This window comes from Chamaea fasciata, unplaced genomic scaffold (genome assembly GCF_029207755.1).
Source record: "Chamaea fasciata isolate MVZ Bird 193981 ecotype frontalis unplaced genomic scaffold, bChaFas1.0.hap1 SCAF_13, whole genome shotgun sequence".
In the NCBI taxonomy this organism is placed as follows: domain Eukaryota; kingdom Metazoa; phylum Chordata; class Aves; order Passeriformes; family Sylviidae; genus Chamaea; species Chamaea fasciata.
In genome coordinates, this window is record NW_027094098.1 from 16905342 (window position 1) to 16924157 (window position 18816).

The 18816-nt window shown below is 41.8% G+C and overlaps 1 protein-coding gene across 10 annotated transcripts in view; it reads right to left on the reverse strand.

Annotated features, from left to right (window-relative positions):
• FOXP1 (forkhead box P1) overlaps positions 1 to 18816 on the reverse strand; it is a 438146-nt gene that overhangs the window by 152866 nt on the left and 266464 nt on the right. For all 10 annotated transcript variants that reach the window (XM_066195730.1, XM_066195729.1, XM_066195721.1 and 7 more), the window contains one exon: positions 11877 to 12058. In XM_066195730.1, coding sequence (XP_066051827.1) covers positions 11877 to 12047 — 171 coding nt within the window. In that variant the 5' untranslated portion in view covers positions 12048 to 12058. The remainder of the gene's footprint in view (positions 1 to 11876; positions 12059 to 18816) is intronic.

The window sequence follows — 18816 nt, forward strand, 5'->3', positions numbered from 1 at the left end:
TTCCAATGGTTCAACTCGTAACCAGGAATCAATTCAGCCTGGATAAGCAAGAGTGTTACTCATCTAAGGGGTTTTGAATGATGATCCTGTTCCCTGTGCTTTCCCCAGGTGCACCTGAAAAGGCACGGTGACAAAGGGAGCACCACATGTTGGCAAAGTACATCTCTTAGCAGGCGATCTCCTGGGTGCAGCCTGCTCTGAAGGAACAGTTGGCTCACTCTGTAATCAGCCATCAAACAGCCCCGGCCCAATGGGCGATTCACTTAGCACAAGCCTTTTGCTGCTCTGCTTTCCAACATCTGTTTCAATGCTTGTCATCTCCCCACTTTAAACAAATGCACTGCAGATGTCTTGTCTTGTGGACGACAGGGACTTGGCAGAGACAGGAACAGAGGCCTCCAAATGACAGAGGCGTGGCTAAGGCAGCTATTGGGGGGATCCGGATGGACTCTGTGCACTGAACGTGAAATGAGATTTTCACTCACACCCCCATCCCATGTCCCCCTTTGAACCTCCTGTTTTCTCCTTCAGATTTAAGAGAGTGATGAAGGACAGTGATTGGGATGGAGACTGAAGTGCAGCCTCCTCAGAAAACATGTGGCCTGAGTCTTCTCAAAAGATTTATCATTGACATAGACAATTAAACGGGAAAACACACTCATTGGCTCATCTTTTGCTCCAAGGACAACCTGATACAAGGCTGGACATGGAGGGACACAATGTGTGGTAAAGACAGTAGCTTCCCAGACCAGATTGTGGCCTGGAAACAACAGCAAAGAGACTTTCTTGGGCTAAAATGATACTTCTGGAAGAACCAATATATGAAATGGGATACACAACAAGGAACACGATGGGTTACTGTGAGGGGTCTCCGGGCACATCCGTTCTAGGGTGTTCTTTTCATGTAAACCCAATTTTGAATTTCCACAAGGAAAACCAATTAATTGAGGCCCGACATTTTGTATTTTCTGAGTGCTACTTTTGTCCCTTTGAACGCATCCTACCTTACAGCTGTTTGAGGTTTAGCTGGGGTGAGCTATGTAGTCAGGAAGATTCCAATAACCTCATTTTTTCTTAACTTGGGATCTTGGATGTTCTGGACAGGGCTTGGAGCCACCTGGTCTAGTGGAAGGTGTCCCTGCCCATGACAGGGGGTTTTAATGAGATGATCATTAAGGTCTCATCCAACCCAACCCAATGCCAAGACTTTTGGTCAGGCACTGGGAAAAAACTTCCTAATGGAGAGATGAGCACCAAAAGACCTGGCAGGACTGAAAGCTCCATTGACAGACTGCTGAGACACAGATCAGACAGACTCAGGAGTGTCTGACAGTCTACTCCAGCCTTTGGTCTGCATGGAAAGACAGGGGAAAAAAAGTTTGGTTTTCCAAAACCCACGAAGAAAAATATTAAGACCAGAGAGGAGTTCACAGCAAACCTGGGATGGTGGGCTGCCCTACCCTGAGCATGGCTGCAGCCCAGCCAGGCCATCAGCCAGCACTGGAGAAGTTTCTAGTGTGGGCTCTCCGTGACCTTGGAAGGATCCCCAAACGTGAACACGGCACGCGCTTCCCTGCCCCCAGGGAGAGGCACATATTTTTGCTCACAGTTTATGAATCTTTGACGTACAGTCCCTATGACACAGCCTTGGAAGGCCGTATCTTTTATTTATTATGCCTAGAAATTGTCCTTGTAACCAATTATGAAAAAAAACAGGTGGTCAACAGAAACTCTGCAAAATAAAACTCCTCGGCAAAGCAAACACCGTACCTTTCAGAGCAAGAAAAAACACTGTAAACAGAGCTAATCACTGTTAAACCCTTATAATCCAGTCCTTGCCCAAGTTAAGAGACTGAAATCAACAGTAAAACACTTCAAAAAGCATTAATCAGAGGGATTGGTGAATCATTTCTCAAGGAAAAGGAGTCAGAACTATTTTAAACTCCAAAAACTCCCTGTGTTGTGAAAAGGGGCTCAGACCCATCCTGCCAGACTGGACTAAGGGACAGGAGTCCCACACCACTTGCTGGGATGGCTGCTCCAGAAACAGCTGCTCTGGGGACCTGGGGAAGAGTTGCCAATATGGGCTTCACCCCAGTAGTCATAAAGGAAGATGTGTGGAACAGCAAAGAGCCCTCTTTTAGCTCCTCCATAAAACAGCTACAGTTACCAGCATTCCCTGCACCTTCTTGAGTATTATATTCAATAATATTAATAGGCTCATATTTACCGTATCTTAAAAGCTAACAATCCCATTGCCAGCGCTAATTAAAAAGACAAGAAGCAGAAAAGAAGCAGTGGATTATTTCTTCAATATGGATTCACGCCTAGATTTAATAAAACCTGCTTTAGTGTTATAACCTTACATTTGTTTCAAGAACACTATAAAAGATAAGTCTGCTTTTTTGTTGTTTATTGACTTGGAGGGTTTTCTCTCAGATCTGTAATACGGCATTACAGCTATGGGAAAATGAGAAGGAAGACAGTTTTCCCTGAACAAAACAACTGCTTTTGCTACCCAAATACCATGTCTGGGATGAAGAAACCAGCACAGCTATTGAGAGAGAAGAACAGGCACTAAAATGAAGCACTGGGGAGGTTTAGCTGTACCAAACCCTCCCTGTGACCTTACAGAAAGTACTTTACCTACAGCTACAAGTGAATGCCACAGCCAGCTGTTCCAGGGGTTATATTTTGGGGTTTCTTCCAGACACAGAACTCCCACACCTGCACACTCAGCACACTGGATGCTTTCAACTTTAGCTTTCCAACCAAATCCAGAACAGTTGTTTTCCACACACACCTGTCCATCCTGCTCTGAGCCTGAAGAAGAGGGATGACATAGCAGAGCGGGTATGCAATGCAACACAACAAAGTCAAGATAAACTGCAGCCACTCTCCCCAAAACCAGAGCTATTCCTAGGTGAGCTCATCTGTAGATCAAGTTTCTCATTTAAGCAGAGGCCAGAAGAATTCTCCTGGAGATTGCTGAGACTGGCCTGTGAGGATCTGAGTGCTCCAAATGCTTTCTTATCCACGAGAAAAAACCATGTTCCATCTTGTTTCTAATTTTTCCTGCAAGATGCTGGGCCCCACTACTTCTATCGAGTTCCATTCTCCTTCCCTGTGCCTGTCTGACCTTTCTTTACAGTGAATCACTTAATTATGTGGAAACAGAAATACAAAACGGTGACGGTTTAAGAACACAAATGCTCCAGCTTCATGAGAGAGCAGCCAATCCTCCCAAAGTTGTGGGTCTGCTGCTGATTCAGGATGCCAGAAGGTACTCGGGAAGATCCACCCTCTGCCCACACAGTCCTGGGGAACAGCTAGGGACCTTACCCCTTTTTCTGCACGTATCTCACTGATTACTGGAAAACGGAGGAAAAAAAGCAAGAATGTCAGACAGTCAGTGGTCTTACAACATTTCACTGGTGTTGCAGTTCTTTCCTGGCAGACATTTCTCAGTATCGGTGATAATAACAAGGAAAATTTAAGGAAAACTTGATTTGAGCACGCCAACAGCAACCACATTCCTTTAGCTTGTGATCACCCTAGCTCAAATAGACAAGATTTTTTTCCCTCCTCCCTGGCTGCGCTTAATTTCCAGGTAGAGTTTGTTAAAGCCTGAAATCCCACCTGAACTTTGGAAAGTCTTAAAAAAAAAAAAAAAAAAGAGAGAGAGGAAAAAAAAGAAAAGAAGAAAAAAGACCCATACACAAATATTTGGCTAAGTGACCCATAGCAAATTGCGTAATGCCAGTTAAAAGTTGTGTTTTCTAAGTATCAGCCCCAGAGGTTTTATCTGAAATAAAATCCTGATTACTTCAGATTCTGGAGGCAAACTGTGACCTTGCTCTGCATCTCCAAATTCGAAACATTTGTGTTGTGCCCCTCAATAACGATATCTCTTGCTAGAAAGGAATGAAATCCTTTCAAAAACTTGTTTATTTTATTTAATAAGGTAAGAAGGCCCCAAACATGCATATAAGAATTAGTTCACCCTTGCAGCTTGATCAAAAGAGGTCACCTAAACTTAGAACTGCAGCGCTCTACCATGCAAAAATGACCCATCTCTGGGCATGCAGCTGCACGCCCAGCGATGCTTCTGTCTGTAACCATCCCAGTCCTCAATCCCGTGGTCATTAACTGAGAACCAGTATTAGGTCAGCACACAGAAACAAGGAATTTTATCCATTTCTTGCATCCTTCTCTTTGGTTTGCCTGGGAACATGCTCTGAGAGCTGGGGGCAAAGGGTACAACTGCACTGATGAGTTTTACAACACATTGTCAGAGAGATTAAATAGCCCAACTCTCCTCAACCTTCACTTTACCAGCCCTACTTTCAGTAGCCTGGGAAAAAAAAAAAAAAAAAAAAGGAGAAAAAATCAAAAGAAAACAAAACAAACAAAAAAAAGCAAACAAAAACCCTTAAAAGAAAAAGAAGAAATATGATTCAAAATAAATTGAAAAGCCCAACTTGTAATAAACCTTGCACTTGCCCCAGGCTTCAGGGATGTCTGAGACTATACACTCCACAGACACAATCTGCAGCTTTTATAGGAGAAAAGGAGATATATTTGCACTATTTAAAACAGGTTGCAAATAGAGTTTATGTTTTGAAAATGCAGGGAGCACGGCTAACAAAATACAGAATGCAGCAACAAAACAAGCAACACTATCCTACAAAACTGTCATTATATAATGTCACTGTTTACACTGAGCCTCCAAAAGATACCTTCTGTTAATTTTTTTTTAATTAATGGGGTGCTATGCAGTTAAATAAACTCATGAAGAGTATTCACAACTTCTGCATTTTTACTTCAAATCCCAATCTTTATTTACAACATCACTGTTATAAATTACAACAGTACTGTTAACATTCTTCTCACTTGCTGGGATACCCAGTGGAGCTCCCCGAGAGAAAGAACATAATGCAGGAAACCATGGCATTTGATTCTGTTCTTATTTAAATACTCTGAAGTCAGACAAAACTCCACTGAAATCAAGGGCTACGCTACTGAAATCAGCTGCAATTCCACTGCTGCTCCTCAGGCACTGCCAAACAATCTCCCTACATGCAGCGCGTCTCCAAATAAAGTTAAATTAGTTCTAAAATATCATCAATCCATGCAACTTCGTATTAGTGTGAAATTACTTAAGCCTTAATTCACCAAGGTACTTAAGCACATTCCTAATTTTACAGGCATGAGATGAACCAGTGACCTTAATCAGACTAGTCACGCACCTACATTTAGGCACATGCTTAAGCATCCTGCAACGTTAAAAGCCACAATGAGGAACAGTTCCACGTGAATTAAAGGCTGCTTTACACCTTGGTAGGCACACTACCATTTTAAGTTTGAGATATATATAGAGAGATTTATATACATAGACATATATTTGCTACAAATAAGTGGTTGCACCACTTCTAAAACAACCCTTAAAGTACGAGGATCACTGGAGGAGGAACAGTCCTTAACAATCTGAATAACATCAATCACTTGAAATAGACTTTTAATTCATATCTGATGCTTGCTGGAAGCCTTTTGCAGTGTATACACGTGCTGGCCAACAGCTTTAAAGCATTCCTTTGCGGGCTTTCCCTAAACAGCACTCCTGAATGTGGAACTTTATTGCTTATGAGTAAGCATAAGCAAATATAAGGGGAGAGTGCACACCTACGAAAGCAGCTGAGAACAAACACACCACTGCTGAATTTTCACAGAGATGCCAGGCTAAAAATCAACCCAGCAAACATATTTCAGGAGCTCCATCCCTTCAAAGAGCCCACAGAAACCTAAATGGTTACTGCCTGATCCTAATTTACCAGGTGAAGTAAAAGCAGCTATTGTAAAACAATAAATAAATACAGAAATAGACATGGACAGTCTACAGAGGACTTCTGGATTTGGATGTGCACATCACCCAGGTGATTACACGTCTAATGACCCAGCTTCTGCATGTCCATGCTTGTACCAGGCATACACATCAGCAGAGCTCTGGGTGCCAATGTCAAGGTGCTCTGAGGACTTGGGTTTATGCAGTTATTTATCAAAGACCTCAGAAGCAAAATAAAACAAAACCAAGACAAAGAGAAAGCAATAATCTCAGCAAGTGCAACTAAGTAGTAGTTTCCCCTTACCCTTCAACAGTTAGAGAAAATTTAGGGCTTGTTGGTGTCAATAAGTAGTTATAACAAAGACATTAGCAATAGCGAGGATAGAGAATGCTGCATGAATGTTCTCAGCATGGTTCATTGACAACTGATCTAAAAATTGAATTATTAAGGAAAAAAATCATTGATTCTAAAACCCAGGCAAGGTAGCCAGCCTATGTTAAAACTTATTTAATTTTTCCAGCGCTGCTTCATTCCTAAGCTCTCAGAGCCACAGCTTTTCCATTGAAAAGCAAAAGACATTTTACGCACAATTTTCCCTCTACTAGAAAGAGGTATATTGTGCCCTTCAGTGAACATAAAATTGATATTATCGTCTCTTAGTTTATATCTCACTACTTAACCTTCAGATTAAAAGTTATTAGATTTGAATGACTAAAAAGACATCATGTCACCTTCCGTTCAATGCTGGGAGATGGCAGAACTTGGGGAAAAAGTCTGAATGATAAAAACCACAAAGTTACTGGGAGCATAAAGTTGTTTTTCACAATCACTGATGAAACAGCAGCAGCTCTACAAATGCAGTCATCTTTTCACCATGTTGTAATCTTCCATTATGAGGGTACTACAGTACAAAATCAGACACAATCCAATAGCCTGCATGGAGTTTAATCTATACTTTCAAATGGCTCCTTCAATAGCAACAGCAGTTTAATAATTAGGCTTTATGTCTCTTCGGACAAAATGACTCAACGCGGACGCTCCCTTAAAGTGTAACAAACAATTTTGGTCTAACCCAGTTATGTCAATATGAAACAAAGACTTTATCTTGGATCTAATTTAGCAGTTTTGCTCTACAGAGATAAGTCCACATCATGATCAATGGGACCATAAAACTCCTGATGCGGTTTGTAACCTCTCCTCATGGGTTTGCAAAATAACATGAAACTCACCAATAAAAAAAAAAAAAAATTCAAAAAAGGCATTTCTTTCATTTACACTGTGATATATTCAGATTTCTTTCTAGTCAAATTTTCTTTTTGATGTGCCCAATTAAAACAGCCTCTCAACAATACACCAAATCCCCCATTTCTTGTACATTTTCCTTGTCTTTGAACATGAACAGAATCTGAAGAACCCGCAAATTCCCTCTGGAGTTCGATTCCCTCAATCTAACACTTCACATTTCAACATTTCATGAAACAGCTACTGCCAAAGGGCCCAACTATGGCATCTTCACACAGACACCACAAACAATCCAACTGCAGGCACTGACTTGGGCACAGACCAGAATCTAGTCCAAATTTCTTTTGTCTATCAAACCTCCTTTTATATATGAACAAAACTGTATTTTTCACTTGCAGACATTTACTGGAATAAAAGTACAAAACAGGATATAACGCCACCGGGTTTTGGTTTTTTTTTTCAAGGAAAACTCCCTTCTTTCCTTACTTGGTGGACACATGGCAAAACTAGTATTTATCTAAATTCTTCAGAAAGCTTGAAGTGACACTTCATAATTACAGTATAGTTCAGCTGAAAGACGAAGTGAAGAAAAGAAATTTCCCCACAATTCTTTACATAAACCTCCTCCTTCTTTCTCTGCGCACCAGTTGCGTTTGTATTTCTATTCCAGTTTGTCATAAACACGGCCACCTTGTAACCCTTTTTATCAAGCAATCTATGCACCACCTAAAAGTACACTACACTCCATCAGACAAGCTATAGGTTTACATTATCCAAACATTCCAATTCTGCCTGCTCAGCGCAGGTTGTCAATAAATGCAAGCAATTGCAAAACAGCAGTGTGTGTTTTTTTCCTTAAGAGAACACTGATAGGAGCCTGCCAGTTCTGCAAAATAAACCCTTCGCAATCTCTGCAGCTAATCTGTCAACAAATTACTATTAAAGTCATACCTCCTCAAAGTTCAAAAGCATTCTGGATTAGACAAAGACACTGAGTTTTATACTCGTGGGGCAGTACTTGAAGTTACGGTATCAAAGTGGATCTGGCTATTGATGTGGAGAGGTTTGTATTTCTGCCACCATGCAACACAGCACTTGGTGTCTTGCTGCTATACATCAGGATTCAACTTTGTAATCATTCTCTTTGTTCAACTCATAGTCTTGTTTCACTGCTAATAACGTGAAGAACACTTTAATGAATAGTCCTGAGGATAAAAATAAAATGCAATAAATAATATTTATTTTATAAGCTTTAAAAAAAACCCAACCTGTCTAGGACTGAGGCATCAAACCTTCTATTTGAGTAGACGTCAGAAACCACTGAAGCAACTACAGCTGTGATCATGAGCATTAAAAGGCAGTTTGTCCCTATGAGTCTTTATTTATTGCTGCTTGGTAGGCAGGAGTCACCCCATCATTACATCCCTTCTGCCCAAACTTCCCCCGCCCAGCCTGACCTTCAGCTTGTGGGTCACTCCAACACCCATTCTGCACCTCCCAGATGTTTTTGATGATGCCTCACAACCAACAGATGTTGCCAGACTCTGCCTGGAACCCTGTTCCCACGTTTTCTGCTCTGTCACTTGGTTCTGCCTCTGTGGGCGCTCTGAGACAAAGTTCCTGAGCCCCAGGACCTGAACCCCACACCAAATCCCAGCTTCACCTCTTCAGGAAGTCCAACGATCCAGGTAACCTTCACGCCTACTCCAGACTTTATAAGCAGGTCACCAAACCCCTGCCCACTGCACCTCATCCTGACAGTCACTGCCATGAGATGCTCACCTCTGGCACCTGTGGAGGCAGCAGCAGTGGGAAGGCCACTTCTTCCATCCCCAGCAGGGGCCAAAATACTGGGAGAAAAGGTTCTCTTTCCCTTATACTTTGGTTCTGAGGGTGACTTCTATATGCATTTCCACTTTTACCCAACTCTTCCACAGACATGCCGTCCCTAAAGAGTCACTTGTACTGCTTTTCCTTTCTTACTTTACCAGTATAAACATCAGTTGGAGTTACTTGGCTTTATTATAAATACCAGAAGTCATCCCCACATTTGCTACTCCCAGCTTAACAGTATATTTTATGAGATTTCTAATCCTAGAATAATTGAGCATCACATCACTCTCTGTCTCCTTGCATGGCAGAATCACCCTAACATGACATGGGAAGCATAAAATTTGTCCTACAAATCCTCCCTGTGCTCACAGCAAGAGTGAACACACCATACACTTCTCCTGCAAACATATGAACATCTGTGGTGCTCCATATTTTTCCATGGTAAAATATTTACAAGTTTGCAAACCCATTAAAACTTCCTAAAAAAAACCCCTGAAGTATTTCTGTTTTCCTCTCTCATACTAACAAAGCTATTAGTCCTAATAAATTCATAAATGTCACCAAAAATGTGACCCTAAATTCATCACAGATGCTTTCACAAGCCATCGTACATGCAGGTTTCACTGGTTCTGCCATGCTCATCATGGGAACACATAACTAACCACAGCAGCAAAGCTCAAACTACCCACCACTGAGGTTTTTTTTCCCCAGACAAAACAAGTGCCAGGTGGCAAAATGAAAAGATTTGAATGAAATGCTCTTAAGAAATAGCTGTTTAATTCAGAACTCATTCATTTGTATTGAAGGAGTGTTTTGTAGAACGCATTCTGTTAAGTGACCTGAGAGCATATGTTGTATACGGAGAAACATCTAAACATTATGCTCCATGTTGTATGTGTATCTGTAAATGCTTGCATTAGCTGTCTGAAAACAACGGGGTTTTCTTCTTTTCAGCGTTTAAAAATGTTTTCCAAACACCAAGATTGGTATTTTTATGCTAGCTCTGATTACCCTTTTATTGTTATCAGGATTGGGTTTGTTGGTTGTTTTTTTATTTAATAACTGTTTTAAACTTTGCAATCAACTTGCTTTATAAAAGAGAAACTCCATGGAGAAGTTAGTCATCAAAACCAATTAACAGCAGAATTCAAACACAGAACATAAAGGTCTTTGAAGAACTTGGAGAAAAGCAAGATCCCCAACCACATTCACTGTACTGGCAGAGGATAAATAAACTCCAAGCTAAAATCAGAGCTGCGTGAATGCAATCCCGAGCCTGGCAATCCCATTCCCAGCCCTGAGCACTCGCCTCTGTGCTGGACGCTGGGGAGGGCTGGAGGGCTGGGAATGAACGGGTGCCACCCCTTCACTGACCAAATGGGCAGCTAATTGACACCAGCCATCACATGTGAGGTGACAGCATTATCTGAGACACCCTGAGCTCTTGGGATGGCTGTGGAGAAGCCCTGGCACAGGGTTAGTTAGTGGTGGAAAAGCAGAGGTCTGAGCCATTCTGGTCCACTGTGTGCACATGTCTGCATGATGCCCCCTCCCTGCTTCCCTCTGCACAAAGCCTCACTGGAAAATTCCATCGTGCTCCTATGGAAAACACAGTGTAATTAACTCATTTTCATACGAAGCCTTTTTTAGGACGAGACCTTTGTGTTGAGCATATTTTACTGTTCCATTCCTCTTCTACTGTCCTATATTAATCAAAGCTGTAACCCCTGTTGTCTTTGCACTACGAATCAGAATGTGCCCCTGGCAAAGAATGAGGGAAAAGTCAACAGGAATTAAGTTTCAGTGCAACTGTTTACTCAACTGTGGCCTGCAGTTATTGAAATTTTATCCGTGGTTTTGTGTGACTACTGCAGTAATGAATTCAGCATGGCTGTGATTTTCTCACTGATGGTATTCTCACTTCAAGTAAAAACCTGTAGGACGAAATGATTGAAACAACCAAAGTCTGTGCATTTAGTATCATCCATTTTTGTGACTTGTTTAATTATGGCAGCTTTCTGTCTTAGGTTGGCAAACGGGGTGCCCTGCTCCTCCTCAAGCCTCCACTTTGCTTTGCTTCTGAGCACAGGTTTTTTTCTTCTCCACAACAACCTGCTAAAAAGATCACTGTACTCTTAGGGGAGTCTTAACCAGCTGCCAATCGCTTATTTAAAAGGTTTTAAGAATCCTTATTGCATTAGAGAAAGTGAGGGTTAGGCGTGAGTGTATTCACCATGGCTCGGCTGCAGCCTTTGTTCCCAAACACATTAATGATACATGCCCAGCACTTTGGTGTAAAATTTCCTCAGAGGGTTACAGAATTTTATCAGGGAAACGAAAAAGCCAAAACGTATTATGCGGATAATTGACACTGGTGAATTTGGTCACTTCCCAGAATGTACACTAATTAAAATACCAAGGCAAAATGCACAATTTGGTTCTGATTCTTCCAAGTTGAGGAACACTGACATGGATGTATTTATTTATTTATTCTGACGTTTTGTGCAGCAGATACCTCTGCAGCCTTCCTCACTAATAGAAAACATGCTGTTGATAGAGGTTGCTAGGTTATATTAAGATTTGTTGCAAAAACAAAACTTAACGTTAGTGTATTTTCCACCCAGTGAGAGATTTTGGAAACCAGTTATTTGTATACAGCAGTTCACCCAATCGCTGCCACCAGACTCAACACATGCAGGCAACGGAAGCAAGCCCTGATCTTTGGGTGTTTCCAGGGAATGATTAAAAAGGAGCCCCGGAAGAGCAGTCCAAGGTTTCCTTTACACCAACAACTGCAATCCCCTACGGGTAAAAAACGCACAGAATGTCACAGGCGAGTCCTAAAAGCATCCTCTGCCTGGCAAGTACAAAGGGTTTGGAGAGTGGAGAAGGGGGGTTGTTTTAAAATGCTTCACGCTTCTCCTGTAGGTAGGAAACTTGTAATGCATCTTACAGTACCTGCTGTTGCTGGAGATGTGCTAAATCTGCAGCCCCAATTTCAACGGAAGGTGTCTCGCCGTTTGATCTCACTTCCCGCAGGCTGCACTCTAGTAAATGGTTGCCACCGCTCGCTCCATTCTGAATGGCTGAACCGTTACTTTTTGTCTCAGTCCCAGATTCTTGCATCATGACTCAAAAACCTGAAATAATTTAAGGGAGGGGAGGGGAGGGAGGGGAAAAAAAAAAAAAAAAAAAAGCAGCTGTTAAAACAGTTGCTGTATATAAGGAGACATGCCCTGTTTTAAATCCTGCCAAAACTGTAAACATATGTCATTTTCCTTCATACGATTTATCTTTCATTAATGGTTCATGCTACTAGTTTGTGTTTATTTATCCGTTGGTACAGCTATAATTTTAGTAAGTTAGTTCTCTTCTAAATATAGTATTATTTGCTCAACATCTTTTTTCCCTTAGAGAAAAAAAAATATTTTTCAACGCACACACAGAATCCATAATTAAATTTCTCTAGTTACATCTGGATGCTTTCCTTTGAAACAGATGAGTCATTCCTGGCAACATATGATGGACAATATCAAAAATGTGATATACGCTGTGTAGGGGCACGGAGGTGAAGCAGAGCATTCACTACTTTGGTTTTCACTCACACCGTGATAGTGCCGAATTAGCACCTTTTATTACTCTGAAGCAATTTAGGCTTAATCTGGGATGTGCTGAACCATCATCAGTTTTCATTTCAGGAGAACTGCTACAAATGCTCACAGAATTAGTCTTGTTGGCCAAGTTTTCGGCTGTGGATTTGGTCTGGATTTGGATGCTCTTACGGCATTACAGTGAGGAGCGTCCTGTGTTACTTGGCTAAACCCCATCTCAGCAGCCACAGCTCATTATCTCCCTCCAGCCAGCCCTCTCAACGGACTCTTGGTGTCAGCCTGTCCCTGGGTGCTTCACACTCTGTGTTCACCAACAGTGTCAGTGGGTCACAAGCCTACAGTGAGGATAAGGACAAGTACCCACCTCCTTACCCCAGAACCCCTGGGATTTACACACCCTCAGGAACTAACATCAGCATTTCTGCACAAGGCTCCCCACACAAAGCACACTTGCTGGTTTTCAGCTGCAAACTGCTACCTCAGAGATATTACGATAACTTGTTTTTTAAGTATTTCCACCTGCAAATCCCCAGCTTCCAGGATTTAAATGCCATTAACCCGTCTGGCTTCCACCAGCTCATCCCTCCTCTCCCCCGCACCCAGGGGAGATGGGGTATGGAAAGCCGAGCTGTGTGTCCCAAGCGTGCTGCCTGCCCTACACTAACCACCACGTGGACATGTGAGCCAAATGCCCCTGTGCAGGGTAGTTCACCTCAGAAGGAAGATGCTTTATCTTCAGGAAGAACTCGTTTGAATTCAGTAAACCAAGCACATGGATCATAGTAGGATAGATTCAAACATTCTGATTACATTTAAATAAATTTCAGCTGGTCTATGGAAACTTCTTCCAATCTGTTTTCTTAAATCTTCAAATTATGCCAGGTGAAAAAAAGGGCTTGGAGACTCATTATAAAGCTTCTGTCAACTCCCCTGTAAAAGCTCCAGAGATCTAAACAAACCTACAGCTTTCCCAACACCACTAGGAAATGCTTTTGGATTTTAACATGATCCTGCTATGATACACACCAAGTATGGTGTGTTTTTCATTTTCAGCACTGTAAGGAAAGCCCATAAGCATGATAAGGTCTAAATAAGTGTTTACATCTAACAGGCAAGGCTGGATTACACACCAGGCAGTGACTGCACAGCACGGGTTGCTTTGGAAGAAGAGACAGGAGTTAGAACCCACAGACAACTCCCAAGTCACTCAAAGATATACCAGGCAATTTTTATATGCTACATGGCTAAATAAAGGATTTACCTCCTTTACCCCACGACAAATCAAAAAGAAAGAACGGATGTCATTGTTTTCTGCTTCCACCCAAATGTGGAGTCAGGTCTCAACTGGAGAAAATGGAGCACTACATTAATTTACCCCAGCAGCAGATGAGGCCAAGGATGACCACCAGGAAAGATTGGGTTAGAGGGTTAAACTCAGAGACTCGTGCCTTTGACTGTTTTGGAGCATGACAGTAATGGTGGGTGGAATGTCCCCACCTCATAGACCAAAGCTGATGGAGGAAGGATACACTCAAGAATTGGTGGAAAGTGCCTCCAGCAGCCACTGGGATGGAAAGAGATGCTAAAACCCATGTGCCAGAACAGTAAAGAAGTACATCTCATTTTCCAGCACTTCTCATGCAACAAATGGGAAGTCAGAACCTGGATAAACAAGCAGCAGGGTCAGAGGAAGCACCAAGCAAAGCTCTGACAGCAGCAAGAAGAATGTGCACCACTGAGGAGCAGATCCATCACTGCCTGATCACGATTTGTTGGCTTGCCCTTCTGAGCGAAATATCTCCGGGACACAGAAAATAATTCACAACTAAACTGGTCAAGAAATTATTTATCGTCTCTAGGACTGCAAAATGGTCCTGGAAAGAAAAAAAAACAGTAGAAATTGCAACAATTTTTCTAACCTATGGGACCAAGAAAAAGATGGATTATTTATTGTATATGGCCAGAAAAAGATCATAGTTCTTGAGAACCTTTTCCATGACAAATTTCAGGCTCTGTTTTACCTTTTGAAGAACCCCAGCCAGTATCAGCTCAGCTGCACAGGGCCCTGGCCCCTCTGCTGGTTGTGACCACCCTACAGATCCCAGAAGAACTGGCAGCAGCTACCAAAGAAATGAAGCTGGAAACAGAGTATGCCAAGGGACCATGTTTAAACTTTCAAAAAATTATTTTAAAAGCAGAAGTGAACATCTTTAAGCAATTTTTTCTTTAAGAACAGCAATTTACAAGCAGTCAACTCCTATATAGCTTAAACTAGATGCCTGTACAAAACAAAAGTGCTTTGTTAAAATACCTCCGATAGAAAACTGGTATTTCAAGGGAAAAATAGATAAAACTGTTTATTTCTTCACTGAAGTCAAATGTGAGTTGACATGAATAATCACAGTTTGGTTTGATCATTAAGTGTCATGTCATGAAAAATCAACCTGTGAGAGCTTTCTGCAAGAATGATTATTATTTGTCTTTTTGAGCACACCTAAATGAGCTGAGATGATCGTACACCGAGGATGGCTGAGATAATTGTCTCTTCCCAGCACAGAGGAGATGAACTTACAGGAGCCTATTACTGAAGTTTGTCATTCAAAATTGTGAAAGAAAAATGCAAAGCAAGGTTGACTTTATGCAACATAATCAGGTTCTGTGGGAACTGAACCGAAACTCCAGGTGAAGTATCACAAACCGTGATTCTGGTCTGAATACAACCAAAACAGTGATGGAGAAGCTGTTATGCAAAGTGATTTATTATAAGAAATAGTAACACTCCACAACTGCTTTCCATGACAGGCAGGAGACCTGGTTCTGACTTAAGAAATTTAATGGTAGAAGAGTCCACGTCCATCTCATGTGTTCTAGAAAGCAGAATGACTCTCTTATCAATTCTGCAAAGAAAAAAGCATTTTTAAAGCTTAAAATATGCGGGTTCTTACCAGTGCAAGTATCTTTCTTTTTTCTATATATATAAAAATTCTGTGTTTCATGTTATGAGGGATACAGAATGATTCTGAATTATTAAAGGTGACACAAGATGTTTTTCTCCTATGGAAGGACCAAAGGTAGGCTGCAGTACCAACAGCTTGTGAAACCTTTTCCTGAAATCAAGGGGCACATAATAAAAGAACTGTTCTGACTTAATGCCAGCTTGGTTTAAAAATTTCAGAACAGTGATCAGTTTCTTCAGATTCCCATTTTAACCTGCACAGAACTTTTTCTAGCTTTGATGCACAGTCAAACACCAAGTCAAAGCCCTACAGCTGGGCCCATCTCTTTAGAGAATATGTTACATTCAAGGAAATGGAGCAAAATTTCAGCAAAGTGAAATCAAAAGGCGGCACTCTGTCAACAGGAGAACAACAGCTAATCATCTTCCAGATAATTTGGAGAGAAGCAGGGGACAGCCAATTTCTTAAAAACGCGGTCAAAACTGAGAAAACATAGGTCAGCAGTAAACCTTGCCTGAAACAAAATAATCTTTCTGATCACTCCAGTGTCTGTGCTTTGAGGTAAAAAAAAAAATAGAACCTAAAGGAATCCTAATTCTGAAAAAGTTCTTTGCTAATGCATTAAAAATAAGTCCATAAAGTCCATAACACCAGCAAGACAGATGCTGCCGATACACATCTCAGCTCCACTGGCCTATTAAGATGAGCAAGGTTAAGCATGGAGATTAGTAGGCAGGAGGTGGGCGCTGAAGTGTGCCACTGCTGCAATTCTGCTACCAGTATAGTTTCTGAAGACTAAGCAGCATTGTTTAATGTCAGCATGAGGGAGGATTTACTGACTGAAGCACCTGTCAGAATAAGGACCCACTCCAAGTCTGAAAGACTAAGGGACTGATATTCAGATGTCTTTAGATGCCTCATCATACACGGAGGCATCTGGTGAGGCACTTTTAAGATTCCTCAATAAGCACCAATCCATATCTTTAAGCATATCATCACCTTTAAAAAACATCCCTGGAGTCTTCTGGCCTTAAAATCCCTGTTTATATATGCTTCCAGACTCGATGTGGACTACAAATTCACAATGCAGCCTGTGTGTTTCAAAGTTTCTTCGAGGCTGATGATTATATTTTACATGTTAGTACTTGGAGGTGTTTACAAATACATATATGCACATAAGGATCATGAAGCATTTCCATCCCCTGGGATCAGTGGTAGAGCAAAAATGTTGTCATAAAACAACCCTTCTTTGCCACATTTGTGAAAGATTTTAAGCTAACAAAAAGTTCAGTCTTTATTCCAGGGCAGTTAATTAAGGTTGACCAAGTCAGGCAGAAGTAAATTAACTTGGCTGATCAATTATTTATATGAAGCAGAATAAATGCCCTTAAAGAACTTGGCCCAGCCATGAAAGGACATGTAAATTAAACACAACACAGATTGATAAAATGTATTTCTACTTTTATAGGCAGAAGATTCAATGCTAAAATCAGTTTTAAGTGAGTGATCAAATCACTCGATCTAGCCCAAAATTCTCCAGCAGGCATTCTACCCATAAGTGCATAGTTTATAAATATAAGCTCTACCTATTTGTCACAAGCAGCTCCCCAAAACAGGCTCAGGAATAATTTTAGGGAATTTATCTGTGTAATTATTAAAAACAAAACAAAGCAAAAAAAGAAAACAATAAAACCCTCAAACACTGTTTGGAAGAATTCCACAACAACGTAACACCGCAACGACAGGATTTTACCTCTTGAAAACGAAACGCGCTCCGGAGTGCGACCAGCGAGGGAACGCAGAGAGCGGGAGCAAAGCTGCTGCCTCCCCACAGCACAGGGACAGACAAACGCCCTGCAGCACCAGCCTGGCACCGCGGTGATCCGCAACGAGGACCCCACAGCTTTCCCAGGAGACCCCTGCCCCTCTCACAGGTGGTCTCTTTTAGTCCCGGTATCTTTGCAGCAAGTGCCCTGCCAGGTAAAGCACCTCAGGCTCCACATCCCACCACCAGTAATGAATTTTTCCAGGAACATGTTCTGATGTCCCCCAGCTGATGCCAAAACGCCCATCTCCTGCAGCTGACACCCCGTGCCTAGGCTGGCGAGGCAGCCAGCAGCACCATCCCGCCATCCATGAGTTCAGTAAAAGAAAAAGGATTCACTAGTGGAAATTAAAAGCCTTGTGTAAGGTAAGGCTTGATGTGCCGTGGGGGAAGGCGTACAGATGTTCAGCTGCTCATTTACTAAATTACACCATGTCACAATTAACTGTGAATCAGCCAGCTTCACATGAGCAGCTCAAGGGCTGCCACCATGCTAAGAGCAGAAATAATGCCGGGGAGGGAAGTCCAAACTAGCCAGGTGGACCAGATGACTTCTCTTTGCCTGTGTTTGTGGTTAGCACGACTATTAGAGAGAGCTATCCCAACATATGGCATGATTTAACTAAATCAGATCATGCTGAACTCACCAGCCTTTCTCAACTTACAAACCCCTCCGCTCTCGTCATTGCAGATGGGTGAACACCCGTCATGCTTTTAGAGTTTTCAGTAGCCGTCATTTATCCTGCTGACAGGGTGTATTTTAGGTATAATTATGTACTAACTAACTATAGATCAACTGTCAGTACATTAGGGTACTTTTTGGATAAAACTTCATGCTTACCCCTTTGAAGGCCACTCGCCTACACACTACTGGTGGTTGCTGAATTGTGCAGGAGTAGGAGAAAGGAGAAGGGGATTCAAAGTGCAATTAAGGATCATCTTTAGGAATCAACCAAAATAGTAGCAAACAGAGCAAATCAGGCTTCGCTGGCCTAAAAAGTGATGCTGAGTCACGTCTGACAGCGGGGTTTGGAGGAGGAGAGGCAAACCTGGAGCAAGGCAAGGGAAGGAACATGCACGGGATGTGTGGAAAGAGGAAACAAAGAGACAGCGACGAGGTGAAATCCTTTGATATTTCCCCAGCTTAAAGAGGTAATTCAGTGCATTAAAATGGATCCTTGAAATTTCAAAGGATGAAACTCGCACAACAAAGATTGTCGAGAGTGCTATTTTCTAGGATTAGAACAAAAACGTATTGGGATTTGCTATATGATCTTACATCGCCGAGCAAGACTGTACACTTGCTGTTATGCAAGCACCATCTTCCAATAGAGAATTTTCATAATTATAACAGAAAGGCGTAAATTTTCTAATGCATGGCAGTTCAAAAAGTAATCAAGAGAATGAGCCTGAGGGCTATTTTAATGTATGCAAAGCTAGTGACCCACAGTAAATGGGAGGTAGGCTTCAATGAATGCAAAGTAATGCACACATACTAAAGACCT